Source organism: Nothobranchius furzeri, chromosome 14, assembly GCF_043380555.1.
Source record: "Nothobranchius furzeri strain GRZ-AD chromosome 14, NfurGRZ-RIMD1, whole genome shotgun sequence".
Taxonomy (NCBI): domain Eukaryota; kingdom Metazoa; phylum Chordata; class Actinopteri; order Cyprinodontiformes; family Nothobranchiidae; genus Nothobranchius; species Nothobranchius furzeri.
The window spans coordinates 32171545-32190718 of NC_091754.1; the positions used below are offsets into that span (position 1 = coordinate 32171545).

Consider the following 19174-nt stretch of genomic DNA (forward strand, 5'->3'; position numbering starts at 1 on the left):
TGCTCCATGACTCCAGCCTTTCACACCTTATGATGATATAAATATGATGCAGCAGGCTTTCCTGGAATGAAAAACCTTCCTCAGATCAGTGATTCTGATCTTACATCTGTTTGGTGTTCATTTAGAATCTGGTCTCTGGTATTTAAACCCACAGGTAAAGTACAAAGGTGACCTGAAGAAGATCCACAAACCTGTGACCGACATGGCCGAGTCGCTGTCCATGCAGCACAGCCTGAGCACCAGCAAACTCTCCAGTGACGTAAGACACTGTCCTCATCTTCATCATCCTTTAACCTTGTCACACTCCCACTGGGTTTGATGGTATACTGTAGGTCTTAACTTCACGGGGCGACGGTGGCACAGGAGTTAAGTGCTCGCCCCGTAATCGGAAGGTTGCAGGTTCGAGCCCCGCTCAGTCTGTCGCTGTCGTAGTGTCCTTGGGCAAGACACTTAACCCACGTTGCCTGCTGGTGGTGGTCGGAGGGACCGGTGGCGCCAGTGCTCGGCAGCCTCGCCTCTGTCAGTGCGCCCCAGGGCAGCTGTGGCTACATCGTAGCTCATCCCCACCAGTGTGTGAATGTGTGTGTGAATGGGTGAATGACTGATTGTGTTGTAAAGCGCCTTGGGGGGTTCCAGGACTCTAGAAGGCGCTATATCAAATACAGGCCATTTACCATTTCACCAGTAACAGTCAACATAAACCTGTGACCTTGTCATGGATTCATCCTCCCATTAGATCTCATCTGGTAGTGATCCTTACCTTCTCATTCACTGACATTTTTTGTCTTCATCCACCTGAACTTTGACCTCGTATGATGTCTAATAATTCACTTTTACCTGCAACAACCACCTAACTCAAACACCTCCTTTTTTTTTTTTTTTACTAATTATCCTTGAATTTTTGTTTTCACTTTTTTAAGTCAATATTCTATGAGGTATTTTGTGCTGTGTGATGGAGTAAGATCCATGCAGGCACTCTTCTTCTCACCTGTTGTACTGAGCTGCCTTACGTTACTGTAGTACCGCTACAAGAGGAAATTTGAGGAGAGTAAGGGTCACTACCACATGATCCCCGACACACCAGAGCAGCTCCATCTCAAGGAGGCCTCTGAGCTCCAGAGCAACGTAAGTGGTCCAAACTCAGGGTGGGGGTGAACCAACGTCTTACCCACATAAAAGCATAGTTGTTATGGGACTGCTGTCCTGTGAGTGTTGTTTAAAAGCTTTTATAAAATCCTGTGGCCATAGAACAAAAGAGATTTTTTTAAAAACAAACAAAAAGCAGTAGATGACATGACAGTGGTTGACGTACACCTTTGGACATTGGATATTTGTGGGCTGTTCCAGGTAAAATACAAGGAGAAGTATGAGAAGGAGAAGGGCAAACCCATGCTGGACTTTGAGACGCCCACATATGTGACAGCGAAGGAGGCCCAGCACCTGCAGAGCCAGGTAAATATGCTGTTTTACACCTTTGCGCTAAAACAAGCTGTAGGCACTCCCTGTTTTTCAAATGTAAAGACTCTTAAATGCTTTTTTATTGTTGCTTTCTTTGTGCTGTTGATGAGCTTCTTGAATTCCAGGTTTAATTCACCCAATTGGTCTGAAATTTGCTTCAAAGACTCATTTAACAGCAAAATTGTAATTCAGTTACTCATTATTTTTTAAAGTAAATATTTACCTTCTTATTTATTTATTTATTTGGAGGGATCGTTTTAAACTGTATCAGGGTTTAACTAGCTGTGGAATCTGTAAAACTTAACCCAGCAGCTTGCATTGCATCATCTTATGTTGTAAACCAGAGAATGCCTTTGGTCAGTCCTTGTACAACAAAAAGGAAAAAGAAAGTCCACCCTGATCGTCATCCTCTGTGTGAGCTTCTTTATAAAAGCAGTTTAGCACAAAACCATGGAGCAAAGACAACATCAGTGATCATAGAAGCTAGCCTGGCCTGCCAGACTCGTCCTCTACTACCAGGCTACTTAGAAGCAGCTGTTGCAACCCAATTCATCTAGCAGTGTTTCCCAATCCTGGTCCTCACGGCACACTGTCCCGCATGTTTTCCATGTTGCGTTTTTAAACATCAGTGTTTTCTTGCTACCGCACTTGACTTAAACGAATGAGTGATTAACAGGCATCTGCAGCACTTGATGTCCTCCTGAGGAGCCAATGTAAATCATGTGTGCTGAAGCATAGACATGGAAAACATGCAGGTCAGTGTGTCATCAGGATCAGGGTTAGAAAACACAAGGGTCAGGCACCGTAGTGCTCCGAGAAATTGTAATAAACCATAGAGCTCTCTCAGATCTTAAAATTCAGTTTCCATTTATTTTAGTAAAAATAAGTGGCTAATTTACAACAAAGCTCATCTCAAACCAATGTAAAAAATGGAACAAATCCAAGCCAGTCAAGATTTCAAAGTTCATGACTGAGGAATTACAAAAAGTCTACATAAGTGCGGCTTGAATGGTTGCATCTTTAGCCATAATGCACAGCTCCCTTGATAAATAACAGTCTATGCATTTAAAGGCCAACTGGTCTCTCCAACTGTTAGTGATGGAGGGCTGATGGTCTGGGCTTCTCGCCACACCATACCATTCCATACCATACCATACCATTCCATACCATACCATACCATACCATACCATACCATACCATACAATATAATACCACAACATACCAAGCCATACCAGAGCACAGCACAGCACACCATACCATACCATGCCATACCATACCATACCATACCATACCATACCATACCATACCATACCATACCATACCATACCATTCCATACCATACCATACCATACCATACCATACCATACCATACCATACCATACCATACGATAGAATAGCATACCATAGCACAGCATAGCACACCATACCATACCATACCATACCATGCCATACCATAGAATACCATACCATACGATAGAATAGCATACCATAGCACAGCATAGCACACCATACCATACCATACCATACCATGCCATACCATAGAATACCATACCATACGATAGAATAGCATACCATAGCGCAGCATAGCACATCATATCATACTGTACCATACCATACATACCACAACATACCAAGCAATACCACAGCACAGCACAGCATACCATACCACACCAAGTTTATTTGTATAGCACTTTAAAAACAACTGTAGTCAACCTAAGTGCTTTAAAACACAAATATAAAATAAACAATAAAAACGATAAAAGAAAAAATACATTTGACGTAAAATAACAGATACCCACTGCATTAAAATCTTTTAAACTAACTCTAAAATCAATTGGAAGCCAGTGTAAAGAAGCCAGGACTGGAATGACGCGCTCAAATTTTCTTTTGCCAATCAAAAAACGCACTACAGCATTTTGCACCAGAATATTCTGACCAACCCCTATTAAAAGGGAGTTGCAATAATCCTTTTACGAGATCAACAAATCTGAGTGAAACATCAATTTTTACACCAAGTGATTTGACCAAACTTTTCAGGTGAGGTGTCAGGGAAGCAAAGTTGAAACATGAGGTACCAGAGGAGCAATTGGGGCCAAATAAAACACCTTGCATGTGTCCCTGAGCCAAGTCCATCTGTCTAACAGTTGGTTTGAATCAAACTGAGTCATTAAACAAAACCATGATCCAAACACAGCAGCAGATCTACAACAGACTACTGGGAAAAAAGATCAGGTTCTATAATGGTCCAGAAAAAGTTCAGTCCTGAACCTCACTGAAATGCTGAACGAGACCTTACCCCCAAATTCCACTACCTCCGCTCCGCTCTGACATGAACGCCGGAGCAAAATCGGTCCCGTTGTAGTCAATCAGAGCAATTCCACTACTGCGGCCGTGCTCCGGCAGTGCGGCGCAGTGCGCCGCCCTCTGTTCCGGCGTCCGGCAAAAATAGAATCGATCCTTTAGATCTGAGCAGAGACAAACGCTTGGAAATATCAGGAGGGTGGGCTTTCTTTTCACCATGACTATGGATATTGAAAAAAATTTTTTTTCAAATCTATACTTTTAAAGTGTATAAAAGCACAATGATTGATGTTGCTGCTAGTGCATCAGCACTGCTTGCATGTGGCCATCTGAGCCCTGTCTGTCTTGTCTTTGTGGCCAATAGAAAGACTATAAGAAGGACTTTGAGGAGTACATGAGGGGAAAGAACCTCTCAGGCTTGGAGGTCACCCCTGCCATGATTCATGTCAGACACGCCACCAAAATAGTCAGTGAGGTAACTAAAGGACGATCCATTGTTTCCTTCATTTACTTCACTCATTCTTTATAATCATACTAAGACCATATCACAACCGGGTTTCCTGCTTTTTTCACTTTAAAAAAATCTGACAAGTATTTCCTTCCCACTTTGCCTTTTCTGGGCCCATGTATGAGATTTAATTCAGTTCTTGCATGGTTGACTGTTCTAACTACTCAGTGTTTACCAGTAAAACGACTCTAAAGTTGTGCTCATGTGTTTACTGACCTTTTCTGCTTGTGGTCTTAGTGTAAATCTGTCATTCTGTACAGCTGTTACACATGCATGCAAATATATGAATGAAGCACTGAGCCTCTCATGTTGACTTCTTGTTTTGTTGCTGCTGTTCATGTTTCATTGATGAACTGAAGATTATTGTGTGTGTGTGTGTGTGTGTGTGTGTGTGTGTGTGTGCGTGCGTGCGTGCGTGCGTGTGTGTGTGTGTGTGTGTGTGTGTGTGTGTGTGTGTGTGTGTGTGTGTGTGTGTGTGTGTGTGTGTGTGTGTGTGTATCGGGATTCTTGCCAAAGTCGTCAGTATTCTCCACTGTCTCGGTTATGATCATCCTTAACCACAGGAACCATCGTAGCAGAGGATTCTTGTTTTAGGAGGTTTTGATGACTTTGAGCTTAACTTGCAAATGTCAGTATGTCCTGGCCTGGCCTGCCTGTGTGCCCATCTCTGCAGTCTCTCTGTTCTTCTTCCGTCGTGTAGAAAGAGTACAGGAAGGATCTAGAGGAGGGAGTGAAGGGTAAAGGGCTAACTGCACTGGAGGAAACTCCGGAGCTTTTGAGAGCAAAGAATGCCACTCAAATCCTGTGTGAGGTACGGCTGACTGAGAGGTGGTGGAAGTGGCATCACACTCCTCGTCCGAGTGACTTCCTTTAATCCCGCTCTTAGTGAAACCCCTCCCCTCTTAACAAAGCTTCGTTAAAAAAGGGTTTGACTCTTATTCTAGTTCTTGCTTTCTTGACAACTTCACACACTTTTTGCTCTTCAGTCACCATGTTTGTTCCCTAAACAAGCATCCTCATTTCTGCTAACCTGCTTCATTCCCTGTCCCCTTGTAGGTGTTTTGCAGCCCTCCTCAGTATGATTGAGTACAAATCTTGTTGTTCCTAGGTAGAAAAACCAGAATTATTGTGTGTAACAATGTTTCATGTTAACAGAGAGAGTACAAGAAGGCACTGGAGCAGGAGATCAAAGGCAAAGGGATGTTGGCGTTGGCCACAGATACCCCTGACTTTATGAGAGCCAGGAACGCCACTGACATCCTCAGTCAGGTCAGGGTCCTGTTGTGTTAGAAAGCACAGACAGATACATGTATAGGGATGTTTGTGCTGAAACGTTTTTTTCGATGCTTCCATTTGCAGACCAAGTACAAGCAGACAGCTGAGATGGACAGAGCCAGCTACACTACCGTCATTGACACCCCCGACATCATCCACGCTCAGCAGATGAGGAACATCGTCAGCCAGGTATGCATCCAGCTGTAAAACTGAAATACAAACACACTTCTCTGCAGCCTTTTACCCTCTGAAAACATTCAGAATCCATCTGGTCAAACATTTTTCTTTTTCATGCAGAAAAAATATAAAGAGGAAGCTGAGAAAACCATGTCTCACTATGTACCGGTGCTGGACACGCCAGAGATGCAGAGAGTCCGTGAGAACCAGAAGAACTTCAGCACTGTAAGTCAAAACAAAAAGCTCCTGCTGAAACCAGAGTTTGATCCAGATAGTGGTATTTCTGCATGTATGAGACAATAATGCAGCTTAAAGGGGCATTATGGAAGTTTGACAGCCAAAACATGTATAGAAATAATAAATGTCTTCTTCATACATTCTCCTGTAATGCCCTGGTCCTGTAGAATGAGCCCTGGCATTTTTACTGTGATTGCCTGTTTTTCTGTAAAATAACAGAAAAAGAGAGCTGCTCGGGTCGAGCAGGCTGCTTCATGCTCGTTCACGCTCAGGCATAGCCCGTAGCATTTGCTATCAGTAGCTTTAGCAGCAGAGAGAGAGGTAGTGCCAACTCAGCGACTTTGTCGCTGTTCCTAACGCCTAGTGACGAACCTAGCTACATTTCTGAGAACACTTAGCTACTTTCTGTAGAACTTTCTTCTAGATATTTCCTGCAAATTAGCAACAAAATAGCCATTTTCGCTCCGAACCGTTCTTTGAACATTGTTTCAGCTGTCATCAAGGATGTAAATGTTACAGATACAAAAGATGTCGCTGGTGCTTTAGACGTTGGACTCTCATGCAGAAGACCTGGTTTCAATTCTGGGTGTGAACATAGTTCATTTAGAGTTTCTTTTTTACATTAATGGTATATATTTTTTACAGTAAGATGCCCAAATTTTTATTTGAGACTCGCCGAACGGCATTGAATTCACAGATTAAAAAGATGTGGGTTCAACTTTCATTTTGGAGCAATTTTTCAAGCAAGGGAAGGGAATGATCTGAGCATGCAGGAGGACTGACCCATCATAAACCTTTGTCGGCTGTGCTGAAGAGAAAGGTACAGAACCAAATTATTTTATTAATTAGCTGCACGTTCTCCTGTCCTCTGTCCTCCGGGCCACACACACACACAAGGGACTGTCTCAGCTGTTATTTTCGTTAAGGAGTGTGCACGTACAGCATGCGCGCCTCGTGCACGAGCCTACTATTGAAGCTGCCGTTACGCTTTTGGCCTGAGGGGGCAATCGCGAGCATAAAAATTCAAAACTCCGTAAAGTCCCTTTAAGTCATTTATACTGCTTTTTTATTACAAGATGTGTTGTTGTGTATGTGCTGTTAGTCTAAATCAAGTAATGTGTGACGGATGTTCTGTAAGTATTGTCTCTTCTAGCTCTGATGCTTCTTGTTTTTGTCTCAGTGAAACATTTAAACCTCTTGTTTTTCTCCTTCTAGCATCAGTACCAGACTGACCTTAAAAACATAAAGGGCAAAGTGTCTGCGGTAAAGGACACGCCTGAAATACTCCGTGTTAAAGAGAATACGAAGAATTTCAGCTTGGTATCTACTTCATATCATTTTTAATTTTTCTATAACATCTCTTTTTTTAACCTTGTTTCCTCCATTTGAGCCTGTCTTTCCTTGTTTTAACAAACTGATATGAATTCTTTATTAGACACATTTTAAATGATGCAACTAATCCCTGAAAATTAATTTCATAGTGTAGCATTTATGCTAGTTGCTGCAGAGCTTGTGTGGTATAAGTATGATGTTGTGTGTCATAGTTTTATGAAGCTTACTAGTGTGTGAATGACTGATTGTGTTGTGAAGCGCCTCGGGGGGGTTGTAGGACCCCAGAAGGCACTATACTTAAACACACCATTTAACATTTACCATGATGATTTGTGATCGCAAGCTGATTTTTCCAGACGTATAACAGAAATGAGAATGAAACTCATAGCGTTCAGTATAAAAATCAGGCTAACCGCAGGTTCCTGCTTCCGTTCCTCATTCATACAAAGATTCATTACAAAGAAGATTTGGGAGGAGGAACATCTTTGCCCGAGACCCCCGAGATGGAAAGGGTTAAACGTAACCAACGGAACATTAGCACGGTACTCCGAGTGACCCCATCATTCCTCTTTCCTCCATATTGAACTCATGAACCAGTATCTAAAAATAAAACCAGGACTAACTTCTCATGTAATTTGTTCCCGTTTAATAACATAACGGGTTCTCACGTTAACATTTTCGTCATCTGGACTTTAAAGTATCTTTCCGGAGTATTTCTCTTGTCTGATGTCACCATTTAGTGGCTGACAAGCATATCACACAAAGGCCGTTGATGCGGGTTTTTTTGTAGCCGACAAACTACGCTGTTTTACGAGTATTATTCTCATGTCATGTTGTGTTCTCGCATATTTTTATTTTAGAAACTTTCTTGTCCGTGAAAAGTTCTGCTGCATCAGCCGAGGTATTCCTTAAACTTGAAGTAAGTAAGCGGTAGTCTAACGCTATTGGTTAGTTCTGGTCGGCGCTCAGTTTCCTATTGCACGGATCCCTGGGCAGCAGGGAGTGTTCTTAGCAAAAAAAATAAAGACGTATTGGTTACATTGTATCACATTACATGATGAGATCATCACTTTTACGGATTTCTGAAAAATTATACATAATTTCTGAAAGGGGAAAACTCCGGAAAGATACTTTAAGTCCATGGCTGATCCATAATCCTCATCATACAAACTTTAAATAAAAAACTCACAGTTTAATCTGTGAATTATGCATAACCTTCAGCTGTCTCATTCTGTACTTCTGACATTTGCAACGAGCAGATACAATACAAGGAATCAGTGGGTCAAGGGACAGCCATTCCAGACCTCCCGGAGGTGAAGCGGGTCCGAGACACCCAGAAGAATATCAGTCTGGTAGATAAAAAAAATGACTGCTGTGACTTTCCTCCTTGAAAATACCCCCAAACTCTTTCTACCCTAAAAATATACTTCAATTATCCTAGCCACGTTCTATACATCCTTCCTTTTTGTACTGAGAATGAACTCACGAAGATCTTTTAGTCCCTGAACAATAATTTCCTTAGCCTTGTAAGACCTGCAGAGCAAAACGTTTTTGCTACTGCTTTGGTTGGTTTAGATTTCATGGCTATAATTTCCTCCCTTTTTCCAGATGATTTTTTTTCCATTCCTCCTAAACTAAAACGAATCCACCCTGCAGTGTTCTACCACCTTATGTGACTGGTTTTGTCTCTTTCAAAGCATCATTACAAAGAAGGAGTGGGACACGGCACGTCCGTGTCAGAAACCCCCGAGATGGAGAGAGTTAAACGCAATCAGCAAAATATTAGCACGGTACTTTGATGCAGTGAGCCTCCTCCTTACAAACCCCTTTTACCAAAAACCGACCATTTTTGGGCTTGTTTTCTTTTCGTTCACTCACCAAGTCCTTAAAATCATTCCTCTGTTGTTGTTTTGTCTTCCAGAATTGGTTTTTCACCTAAACATGCTGTAATTTCCTGTTCCCTTGTTCCACTTTGCTCCTGTTCCCTGGATATTTATATATTTTCCATGTGTCTCTTTCTCCTAAATTTAAAACTAATCTTCCCTGGAGTGTGCTACCACCTTCTGTGACTGTTTTGTCTCTTCCATAGCATCATTACAAAGAAGGACTGAGACACGGCACATCCGTGTCAGAAACCCCTGAAATGGAGAGAGTTAAACGCAATCAGCAAAATATTAGCACGGTACTTTGATGTAGCAACTTTCCCCCTTGAAAGTATCCCTCAAACTTAACTAACGTAACAATCATTAAATGAACAGTTTTTTTTATTTAATGCTGATTTTCTCCCTTTTCATTCTAACAACGTTTAAAAGTCATTCCTTTTCCCCAGAATTTCTTCCCAGTGATATTTTTATTTAAACACACAAACATGGATAACGTTGTTGGTCAAAGAAAAATCCCACTATGGTTAATAAAATAATTTCAAATGGTTCATTTATAATGTGCTGAATGTCAACTTATGGAAAAATTCATGATTTTTAAAGTGATCATTCACCCATTCTTTAAAAAACCTGGGCTAGATGCAACATCGCCAGCTTCTTTTAGGCCCCTCTCTATGTGTCTATGGTCAGTTGACTGCATTTGTAATGAACATAGCTGTTCAGAACTCTTTCAATCTGGTTTTAAACCACTAGTACTAAGATAGCTTTGCTGAAGGTGTTGAATAATATTCTTCTAGCAAAAGATGGCAGCAGGTACATGCTGCTTGTTCGGTTGATATTGTGGGTCACGAATGTCTCGAGTATTACATGGGAATTTCTGGCCTGGCTTTAAATTGGTTTCAGTCCTGTCTCACAAACAGAATAGGGTGTGTAGGGATGGAGGTCTTGTCTTCTGATTTTTCCCATCTAGCTTGGGGTGTTCCACAGGGTTCAATATTGGGACCCCTCTGGTTTTGTGTGCACATTCTGCCATTGGGTGATGTGCTGGTGGCTGTCAGCTTTATTTACTCCAAGATGATTCAGGCAGTCATCCAATTTCAAAATATTCAATTTTTTTAGGTAAAGTCATGCATGATTCAACTCTTGCCAGTAAGGTTTGCAGCCAAGCGTGAAGTGGCTGAGAGGAAGATCAAGTCCATAAATCTTTATAGTTGTCAACCAGAAAAGGTTAGATTACCAATTCTAGGGTGGGAGAGAGGTCCTACCTCAATTGGGGGAGTTAAAGTATCTCTGGGTCTTGATCACGAGTGAGGGAAGGAGGGAAAGGGAGATTGACTGGAGGATCAGGACTTAGTGGACAGTGATGCGGCTGCTTAACCAGACTACTGTGGTGAAAAGGGAGCTAAGCCAGGAAGAAAAGCTTTCAATTTACAGTGAGTACGGAAAGTAGTCTGACCCCGTACATTTTTCACTCTTTTATTGCAGCCATTTGTCAAAATCAATTAAATTAGTTTTTTCCTCATTAATGAACACACAGCATCCAACATTGACAGAAAAACATTTAGAAATTTCTGCAGAATTGTTAAAAAAGACTAACTGAAATATCACATGGTCCTAAGTATTCACACCCTTTGCTCAGTATTTAGTAGAAACACCCTTTTCAGCTACAGCCACGAGTCTTCTTGGTAAAGATGCAACATGTTTCTTACACCTGGATGTGGGGATCGTCTGCCATTCCTTCTTGCAGACTCTATCCAGTTCTGTCAGGTTGGATGGTGAACGTTGGTGGACGGCCATTTTTAGGTCTCTTCAGTGATGCTCACTAGGGTTTAAGTCAGGGTTCTGGCTGGGCCATTCAAGAACAGTTACAGAGTTGCCGTGAAGACACTCTTTCTTTACTTTAGCTGTGTGCTTAGGGCCATTGTCATGTTGGAAGGTAAAGCTTCAGCCTAATCTGAGGTCCTGAGCACTCTGGAGAAGGTTCTTGTCCAGGATATCCATTTACTTGTCCACATTTATCGTTCCCTTGATTACAACCAGTCGTCCTGTCCCTGCAGCTGAAAAACACCCCCACAGCATGATGCTGCCACCACCATGCTTCACTGTGGGGACTGTATTGAACAAGTGATGAGCAGTGCCTGGTTTTCTCCATGCATACCTTTTAGAATTAAGGCCATATGGTTCTATCTTGGTCTCATCAGACCAGAGAATCTTATTTCTCACCATCTCACGGTCCTTCAGGTGTCTTTTAGGCAACTCCATGCTGGCTTTCACATGTCTTGCACTGAGGAGAGGCTTCCAACGGGCCAGTCTGCCATAAAGCCCTGACTGGTGGAGGGCTGCAGTGATGGTTGACTTTCTACAACCTTCTTCAACTGCATCTCTGGAGCTCAGCCACAGTGATGTTTGGGTTCTTCTTTACCTCTCTCACCAATGCTCTTCTCCCCGGTAGCTCAGTTTGGCTGAACAACCTGCTCTAGGAAGGGTTCTGGTCATCCCAAACGTCTTCCATTTAAGGATTATGGAGGCCACTGTTCTCTTAGGAACCTGAAATGCAGCAGAGATGTTTTAGTAACCTTGGCCAGATCTGTGCCTTGATACAATTCTGTCTCTGAGCTCTTCAGGCAGTTCCTTTGACCTCATGGTTCTCATTTGCTCTGACATGCTTTGTGAGCTGTAAGCTCTTATATAGAGAGGTGTGTGGCTTTCCTAACCAAGTCCAGTCAGTAGAATCAAACACAGCTGGACTCCAATGATGGTGTAGGACCATCTCAAGGATGAGCAGAAGAAATGGAAAGTTAAATATATGTGTGACAGCAAAGGGTCTGAATACTTAGGACCATGTGATGTTTCACTTTGTCTTTTTTAATAAATCTGCAGAAATTTCTATAACTCTCTGTTTTTATGTCATTGGGGTGCTGTGTGTTCATTAATGAGGAATAAAATGTGTTTAATTGATTTTAGTAAATGGCTGCAATATAACAAATTGTGAAACATTGACGGGGTACCACTGTACCTATTGATTTTCATCCCAATCCTCACTTTGGTGGCTGAAATGAGTTGCTTCCATCGGTTGGCCTGGCTCAGCCTTAGAGATGTTTGGAAGGGAGTCAGAGTAGAGCTGCTGCTCCTCCTTGTTGAGAGGGTTAAGAATTTGATGAGAATGCCCACTGGATGCCTCCCAGTGGAGGTGTTTCAGGTATGTCTGGCTGGCAGGAGGCCACTGGGTTTAAGTTGTTCCAGTGACCAATGGAAGGGTACCAACAAATGTATCCATGTCTGTCCTCTGCCCTTTTCCTGACTAGCTCTTTTTACCCGGACATTTCTATATTTGTTCTCATGTCCATTTCTTGTAAGTTAAAATTAATCCACAATGGATGTGGTAGAAACTGACTCCTCTGTGCTGTCTTTCCAAAGCATCATTACAAAGAAGGAGTGGGACACGGCACATCAGTGTCAGAAACGCCAGAGATGGAGAGAGCTAAACGCAATCAGCTAAATATTAGCACGGTACTTTGACGCAGTGACCCTGTGTTCTCCTTTTCCAGCATCTCATCTCCCTCAAAAGCCTGTCGTAACAATCCTCCTGTCATGTTCTGTGTCCCTGTGGTCCCCAGCCCCCTCCAGGTTTCCCTCATGTTCCCCCTAGGCACTCACCTCTTACTTAGTTTACCCATTTTCAGTATTAAGATCCCCTGTATTATATGTCCTCTTCCTCTGGTTCTGGTCTCTTTAAGTTCCTATATCTAACCCAGAGTGTTTCTAGTTTCAGGTTTATGAGTTCACCTTTCTTTAGATTATCTACGTTGTATCTCCCTTAAGTTTATTGTGCTTCCTTCCCCATTTAGGTCTGGTTTCCTCCCCCGCCTCGTTCTGCTCCTCCCTAATTCCCTAATCACCCAGCCCATGTGTGTATATAACCCTGTCTTGTCACTCCTCCAAAAATAAAGGATTCTTATTTTTGCAACCGCTCCTGCCTGTGTAGTTCTGGGTTCTTGCATTTTGGGTCCAAGCCTCCTAACCTCAACGTGACACCTCCTGAGCCTCCTTCAGTCATTCAAATGTAAAACTTTCCATTTTAAACTCCTCCCATTAATTTTACTGCAGTACTCTGCTCCTTTGTGTCTAACATGAAGTGTTGCTTATCTTTTCAGGTGAAGAGTGTGTGTCTGGTTTTGGTCTTTTGCTGTGGTGTCATTTTATAAAAACCTGTTACTGATCTACCTCATTTTTTTCTTCCTGTTTCTCTGCATGAAACCTCAAATTTTTGTTCGCCAGATAAAATACAAGGACTCTCTGGGTCGAGGCACAGCGATACCAGATCTACCCGAGGTGAAGCGGGTCAAAGAAACCCAGAGGCACATCAGCTCGGTAGTGGAACGAAACCGAACCATGTGTGCTCCTAACCAAGAGTGAACATCACTAGTCCCCCCTTTCTCCTGCCATCTCTCACACTTATCTCTGTCTCCCCTTTATCCATCTTTATTTAAGGCTCCGACTGCAGCTTCCCGAGATCCGCCCCTACCATCATCACCGTTCACTTCCATTCCCATCCCTCCTAATCCTCCAGAATCGTTTCTAACCTGCAGCCTTGCTTCCTGCACATAAACTTGATACATTTTGCTACGTTAACTTCGGCTTCCCAGGAAATGAAAAGCGACATCTTCAGCTGAGCTGTGACTAATGTTTATATATGTCTGAACCTTCTAAAGAAATCTTGGAGCTACCAGGATGGTCGTACACAGTGATTCATTCCCACTATGGAATCAGTTTCTTAGACTCAGATTTCACTGAATTAAAGGAATAATTTCTTTAATATCAGTCGGTCTCAATATTTCCTGAAAATGTCCCTTTTGTATCTTTTTTCAAGAGTTCAGGCCTCAAGAGACCAAATGTGTGAAAGGTGTGTTGTGTTAAAGACTCCCTCGAGTGTCTGACTGTCCCTCTGGGCTGCTGTGCTTCTGTCCTGTAGGTGTTGTATAAGGACAGCTCAAACAAGGGAACGCCTGTGGTCTTTACTCCAGAGATGGAGCGAGTCAAACGGAACCAAGAGAACATTAGCTCGGTACCTTCAGAACATCTGCAAGAACATGTTCTTCATGACAAACTTCTTGTTAACCTTTGTCTAACTGACCTGAGAACTGCTCTTGTTAATCTTAATAATCCAGACTGCTGTTTGAGAAGAACTGTTTAATCCCACCAGCTGTGGTATTCCATCGCTGCTGCTAACCTCTTCTGTTCTTCAAACTGCACCACTTCATCTTTTTCCCTGTCTCTCTCCCTCTGAAGATCACAATGTAACTTTTCTGCCAATTTTTATTTATTTTCTAACTCTTCAAACTCTTGCATTAAGATAAAAGTCTTCCTGCTAATTCATTTGTCTGAAATCCATCAATAATCCAGCAACTTTCTGTGCGTTTGGATTTCTTTCTTTGTGCTGTGGACGCTAACGTTTTGATTTTGGGTGAAAACACAATGAGACGTTGATTTTATGTTGCATGTTCTTCCTACTTCCTGTCCCTTCTAGGTGATGTATTCTGACAGCTTCCGTAAGCAGGTGCAGGGCAAGGCTGCCTTCGTTCTGGACACACCTGAGATGAGGCGTGTCAGAGAGACCCAGCGAATCATCTCTGGTGTAAGTTGTTTGTTTTCAAGCTGCGTGCATCTATTCTAATTATTTAATGTCAGAAGAAGTTACTCCTAAAAAGCTCTAACTTAACATGTTCACATGCATGATGAGTAAACCCTGACTCTAGCTCACTTCCATTGGTCTTAATTTGTACTCTTTAGGTGAAATACCACGAAGACTTTGAGAAGAGCAAGGGCAGCTTCACTCCAACGACCTCTGACCTGGTGACAGAGCGTGTGAAGAAGAACACACAGGACTTCAGCGACATCAGCTACCGTGGCATCCAGAGGCGCGTGGTGGAGATGGAGAGGAGACGCGCCATCGAGCATGACCAGGAGACCATCACGGGTACGATCACACACCTTTACTCTGAGGACTGTTGGTGTGAGACAGACACAACCAGCTGGGATCAGACAGTTTGAGTCCCATCGGTCTTTGTGAGATTATATAACTTAGTTTATATCCTCAGATCTGCGTGTGTGGCGCACAAACCCCGGCTCTGTGTTTGATTATGATCCAGCTGAGGACAACATTCAGTCCAGGAGTCTGCACATGATGTCAGGTACGGTTTTGAAAATTAGCATCAACCCTATTCTGGTGTGAAAGCATTCAGACTTATTATTATTATTATTATTATTATTATTATTATTATTATTATTATCAGGATTAGTGCCTTCATCACAAACCTGCCAGATCCAGTCCACCTCTGGCCGAGGAACTACACGTGGCAAGGGCCTGTTTTAGTTTTCTATCACTGTTTTATAATTATATAATAAAATACACCTGATTACTTTATAGTTGTTTAATGAGCATTACATAAACCGTTCCATTTAAAAACAAATATAGTTTCACAATTCAGGCATTAAAGGGTTTAGTAAAGAAAACAATTTGGCCTAAAATTTAAAAAATGTTCACTTTGTTTCATGATGTTTCGCTATTGGAGTCTTAACTTAAAGGGGCATTATGGAAGTTTGACAGCCAAAACATGTATAGAAATAATAAATGTCTTCTTCATACATTCTCCTGCAATGCCCTGGTCCTGTAGAATGAGCCCTGGCATTTTTACTGTGATTGCCTGTTTTTCTGTAAAATCACAGAAAAAGAGAGCTGCTCGGGTCGAGCAGGCTGCTTCATGCGCGTTCACGCTCAGGCATAGCCCGTAGCATTTGCTATCAGTAGCTTTAGCAGCAGAGAGAGAGGCAGTGCCACTGTGTCGCTGTTCCTAACACCTAGTGACAAAGCTAGCTACATTTCTGAGGACCCTTAGCTACTTTCTGTAGAACTTTCTTCTAGATAGTTCCTGCAAATTAGCAACAAAATAGACATTTTCGCTCCGAACCGTTCTTTGGTTTGACGTTGTTTCAGCTATTATCAAGGATATAAATGTTACAGATACTGTGAATGTTACTAGAGTGTAGCTCTAGTAACATTTGCAGTATCATTCTTGTAAGATGTCTGACTCCCATGCAGAAGACCTGGGTTCGATTCTGGATGCGAACATAATTTATTTAGAGTTTCTTTTTTACATTAATGGTATATTTTTTTACAGTAAGACACACAAATTTTTATTTGAGACTCGCCGAACGGCATTGAATTCACAGATAAAAAAGATGTGGGTTGAACTTTCATTTTGGAACAATTTTTCAAGCAAGGGAAGGGAATGATCTGAGCATGCAGGAGGACTGACCCATCTTAAACCTTTGTCGGCTGTGCTGAAGAGAAAGGTACAGAACCAAATTATTTAATTAATTAGCTGCGCATTCTCCTGTCCTCTGTCCTCCAGGCCACACACACACACACACACACACACACACACACACACACACACACACACACACACACACACACACGGGACTGTCTCAGCTGTTATTTTCGTTAAGGAGTGTGCACGTACAGCATGCGCGCCTCGTGCACGAGCCTACTATTGATGCTGCCATTACGCTTTTGGCCTGAGAGGGCAATCGCGAGCATAAAAATTCAAAAGTCTGTAAAGTCCCTTTAATTTAACACTTTTCAAAGAGTTATTTAGCAGAAATATTTCAAATGGTGACATTACCAAAAAGAAAGGAGAATGATCTCACTGTACTTGTAATGTTTAATAGAAACGTTTAATACAAAACAAGCAGCTGTTGACCTCACTCTCAGTCAGCGGGTTGTGAAAAGGTTCAGAGAAGCAGGAATGTTCTGACTAGAATGTTCTACTGGACATGGTTCTGACAGTACAAGCCCAGCGCCGCAGCAAGGAGCACTCCCGCTCCACCAGCGCCTTGAGTGGCCTGGCTGATGAGAAGTCAGAGGTGTCCCAGGATGTGGACCACCACCTGTCTCTCTACAGCAATGGTTTTATGACCAGCTCCATAGGTACTGACCCGAAATCACTACTAGTCCGTTACATTGTTTTAGATGTTTTACCAGATAAACTTTAAAAACCAGGGTGCCTGATAAAGTAACAACTTACCTGTGTGTAATTGTGACCATCTACAGGCTACCAGCAGGCTAAAACTGTGGAGCTGCAGCAGAGGTCATCATCAGTGGCCACCCAGCAGACCACTGTCTCCTCCGTTCCCTCACACCCCTCCACCACTGGGGTGAGTGACTCACACACCTGTGTTACACTCACTGGCAAAAGTTCACAATGGCATGGGTCGACTTCTGTGTCTCTCCATCGATTCACAAAGCCGTCTAAAAAAAAGGCGTTTTCACTTCATTCTGTGCTGTCAAACAGCGACTCGGCTCAGGTGCAGCTTGCCTTTATTTAAATGAGATGTTGTGCGTATTTAGAGGAATAAAATGTATGTGAAGTATAATCAGTGTAAAAAGAGCTGCACAGTTTGTGACGGGAGATTTTTAGCCCTCATGGCACTTTGGGCAAAAAGGGAGTAAAAGAGGCAATAAGGGCAGGCATGTCAGGAAAGGGCCTTCTCCCATCTTTAGTCAAAATGTAAAAAACTGTAGTTAACATCCCTTTGTTGCAGTTTTACATTCAGAACAAATAAACTACGGCTTAAACGGGGCGACGGTGGCACAGGAGTTAAGTGCTCGCCCTGTAATCGGAAGGTTGCAGGTTCGAGCCCCGCTCAGTCTGTCGCTGTCGTTGTGTCCTTGGGCAAGACACTTAACCCACGTTGCCCGCTGGTGGTGGTCGGAGGGACCGGTGGCACCTGTGCTCGGCAGCCTCGCCTCTGTCAGTGCGCCCCAGGGCAGCTGTGGCTACATTGTAGCTCATCCCCACCAGTGTGTGAATGTGTGTGTGAATGGGTGAATGACTGATTGTGTTGTAAAGCGCCTTGGGGGGTTCCAGGACTCTAGAAGGCGCTATATCAAATACAGGCCATTTATTATTTAACATTACATCAGAGCAGGTTTTACATTCAGAATAAACATTACAGCTGGATGACTTTTACATTCACTCTTCACAAACATAATTTTTCATTTTCGTTGGTCTCCCATAGAAAACCGTGCGAGCCATGTACGACTACGCCGCAGCAGACGGCGATGAGGTGTCATTCAAAGACGGTGACGTCATCGTTAACGTGCAGTCCATCGACGAGGGCTGGATGTACGGAACAGTGCAGCGCACCGGCAAGACCGGCATGCTGCCTGCCAATTACGTGGAAGCCATTTAAAGACAGAAGCCCGCCCATCGTCCCTCCAGAGTGGGCGAGACCCATCCACAGGGCCAGCTGGCTGCTCCTCCTGTCACAGTCATGACTCGGTGCAATCTGTAGCTTTTAGTTTCTTCTGGCTTTTGAACGGTGATTTGATTGGTGTTGTTTTTCTTGTTGGTAAGTCTGCTGCCCCGTTCCCTGTGGATGTGATGAAAGCTTCATAGAAACACCTCTAATAACCCACCATGCTTACAGTGAATGACTGTTAGATTGTTGGAACCGCTCCGTATAAATGTCTCGCTAACCTACAACCTGACCCACCACTTTGTACATTCAAAAACCTTGATAGCGTAATTTAATGTACTATTTTTGTCCTAGCTCTACTGATGAGTATTTCCTTCTGAACACTTTGGGCTCATGTTGTCCCACTAATCTCTGAGATTAAGACAATCAGATTAAAAGGAGTCGGTTATCATCCGTCTCCTGAGATCAAACCACTCCTGAAGAGTTGAGCCTCCACGAAGGCTGATAAACTATTATGTGTGTTTTGTTCCTTCCGATTGTTTAGGTCCTGGCTAAGGCTTGTCCTCTACCTTTAATCAGTAGCTAATAAAGCACACAAGCTCCTGCAGCCCTCCGCCTCCTTTCACTCATGTGTGTTTGCTTCTTTCTGTCAGCCTCTTCTTAGGTTGGGTTTTACTGTCCAGCATTTACAGAATGAGGTTCCTCTGACCCAAACGTTGCATTAGAGAGCTAAGATCCAGACATT

At 42.8% G+C, this 19174-nt stretch overlaps 1 protein-coding gene across 22 annotated transcripts in view; it reads left to right on the forward strand.

Moving 5' to 3' along the window:
* neb (nebulin) overlaps nt 1-19036 on the forward strand; it is a 75519-nt gene extending 56483 nt beyond the window's left edge. For 5 of the 22 annotated variants that reach the window (XM_054746638.2, XM_054746641.2, XM_054746637.2 and 2 more), the window contains 22 exons: nt 155-259; nt 1021-1125; nt 1348-1452; nt 4124-4234; nt 4968-5078; nt 5423-5536; nt 5627-5731; nt 5840-5944; nt 7172-7276; nt 7738-7830; nt 8548-8640; nt 8986-9078; nt 9378-9470; nt 12586-12678; nt 13447-13539; nt 14141-14233; nt 14696-14803; nt 14959-15145; nt 15267-15359; nt 17018-17158; nt 17282-17385; nt 18250-19036. In XM_054746638.2, the coding sequence (XP_054602613.1) occupies nt 155-259; nt 1021-1125; nt 1348-1452; nt 4124-4234; nt 4968-5078; nt 5423-5536; nt 5627-5731; nt 5840-5944; nt 7172-7276; nt 7738-7830; nt 8548-8640; nt 8986-9078; nt 9378-9470; nt 12586-12678; nt 13447-13539; nt 14141-14233; nt 14696-14803; nt 14959-15145; nt 15267-15359; nt 17018-17158; nt 17282-17385; nt 18250-18423 (2424 nt within the window). In that variant the 3' untranslated portion in view covers nt 18424-19036. The remainder of the gene's footprint in view (nt 1-154; nt 260-1020; nt 1126-1347; nt 1453-4123; nt 4235-4967; nt 5079-5422; nt 5537-5626; nt 5732-5839; nt 5945-7171; nt 7277-7737; nt 7831-8547; nt 8641-8985; nt 9079-9377; nt 9471-12585; nt 12679-13446; nt 13540-14140; nt 14234-14695; nt 14804-14958; nt 15146-15266; nt 15360-17017; nt 17159-17281; nt 17386-18249) is intronic. The other 17 variants (XM_054746642.2, XM_054746645.2, XM_054746644.2 and 14 more) reach the window with 17 other exon arrangements.
* Nucleotides 19037-19174: the final 138 nt, after the last annotated feature.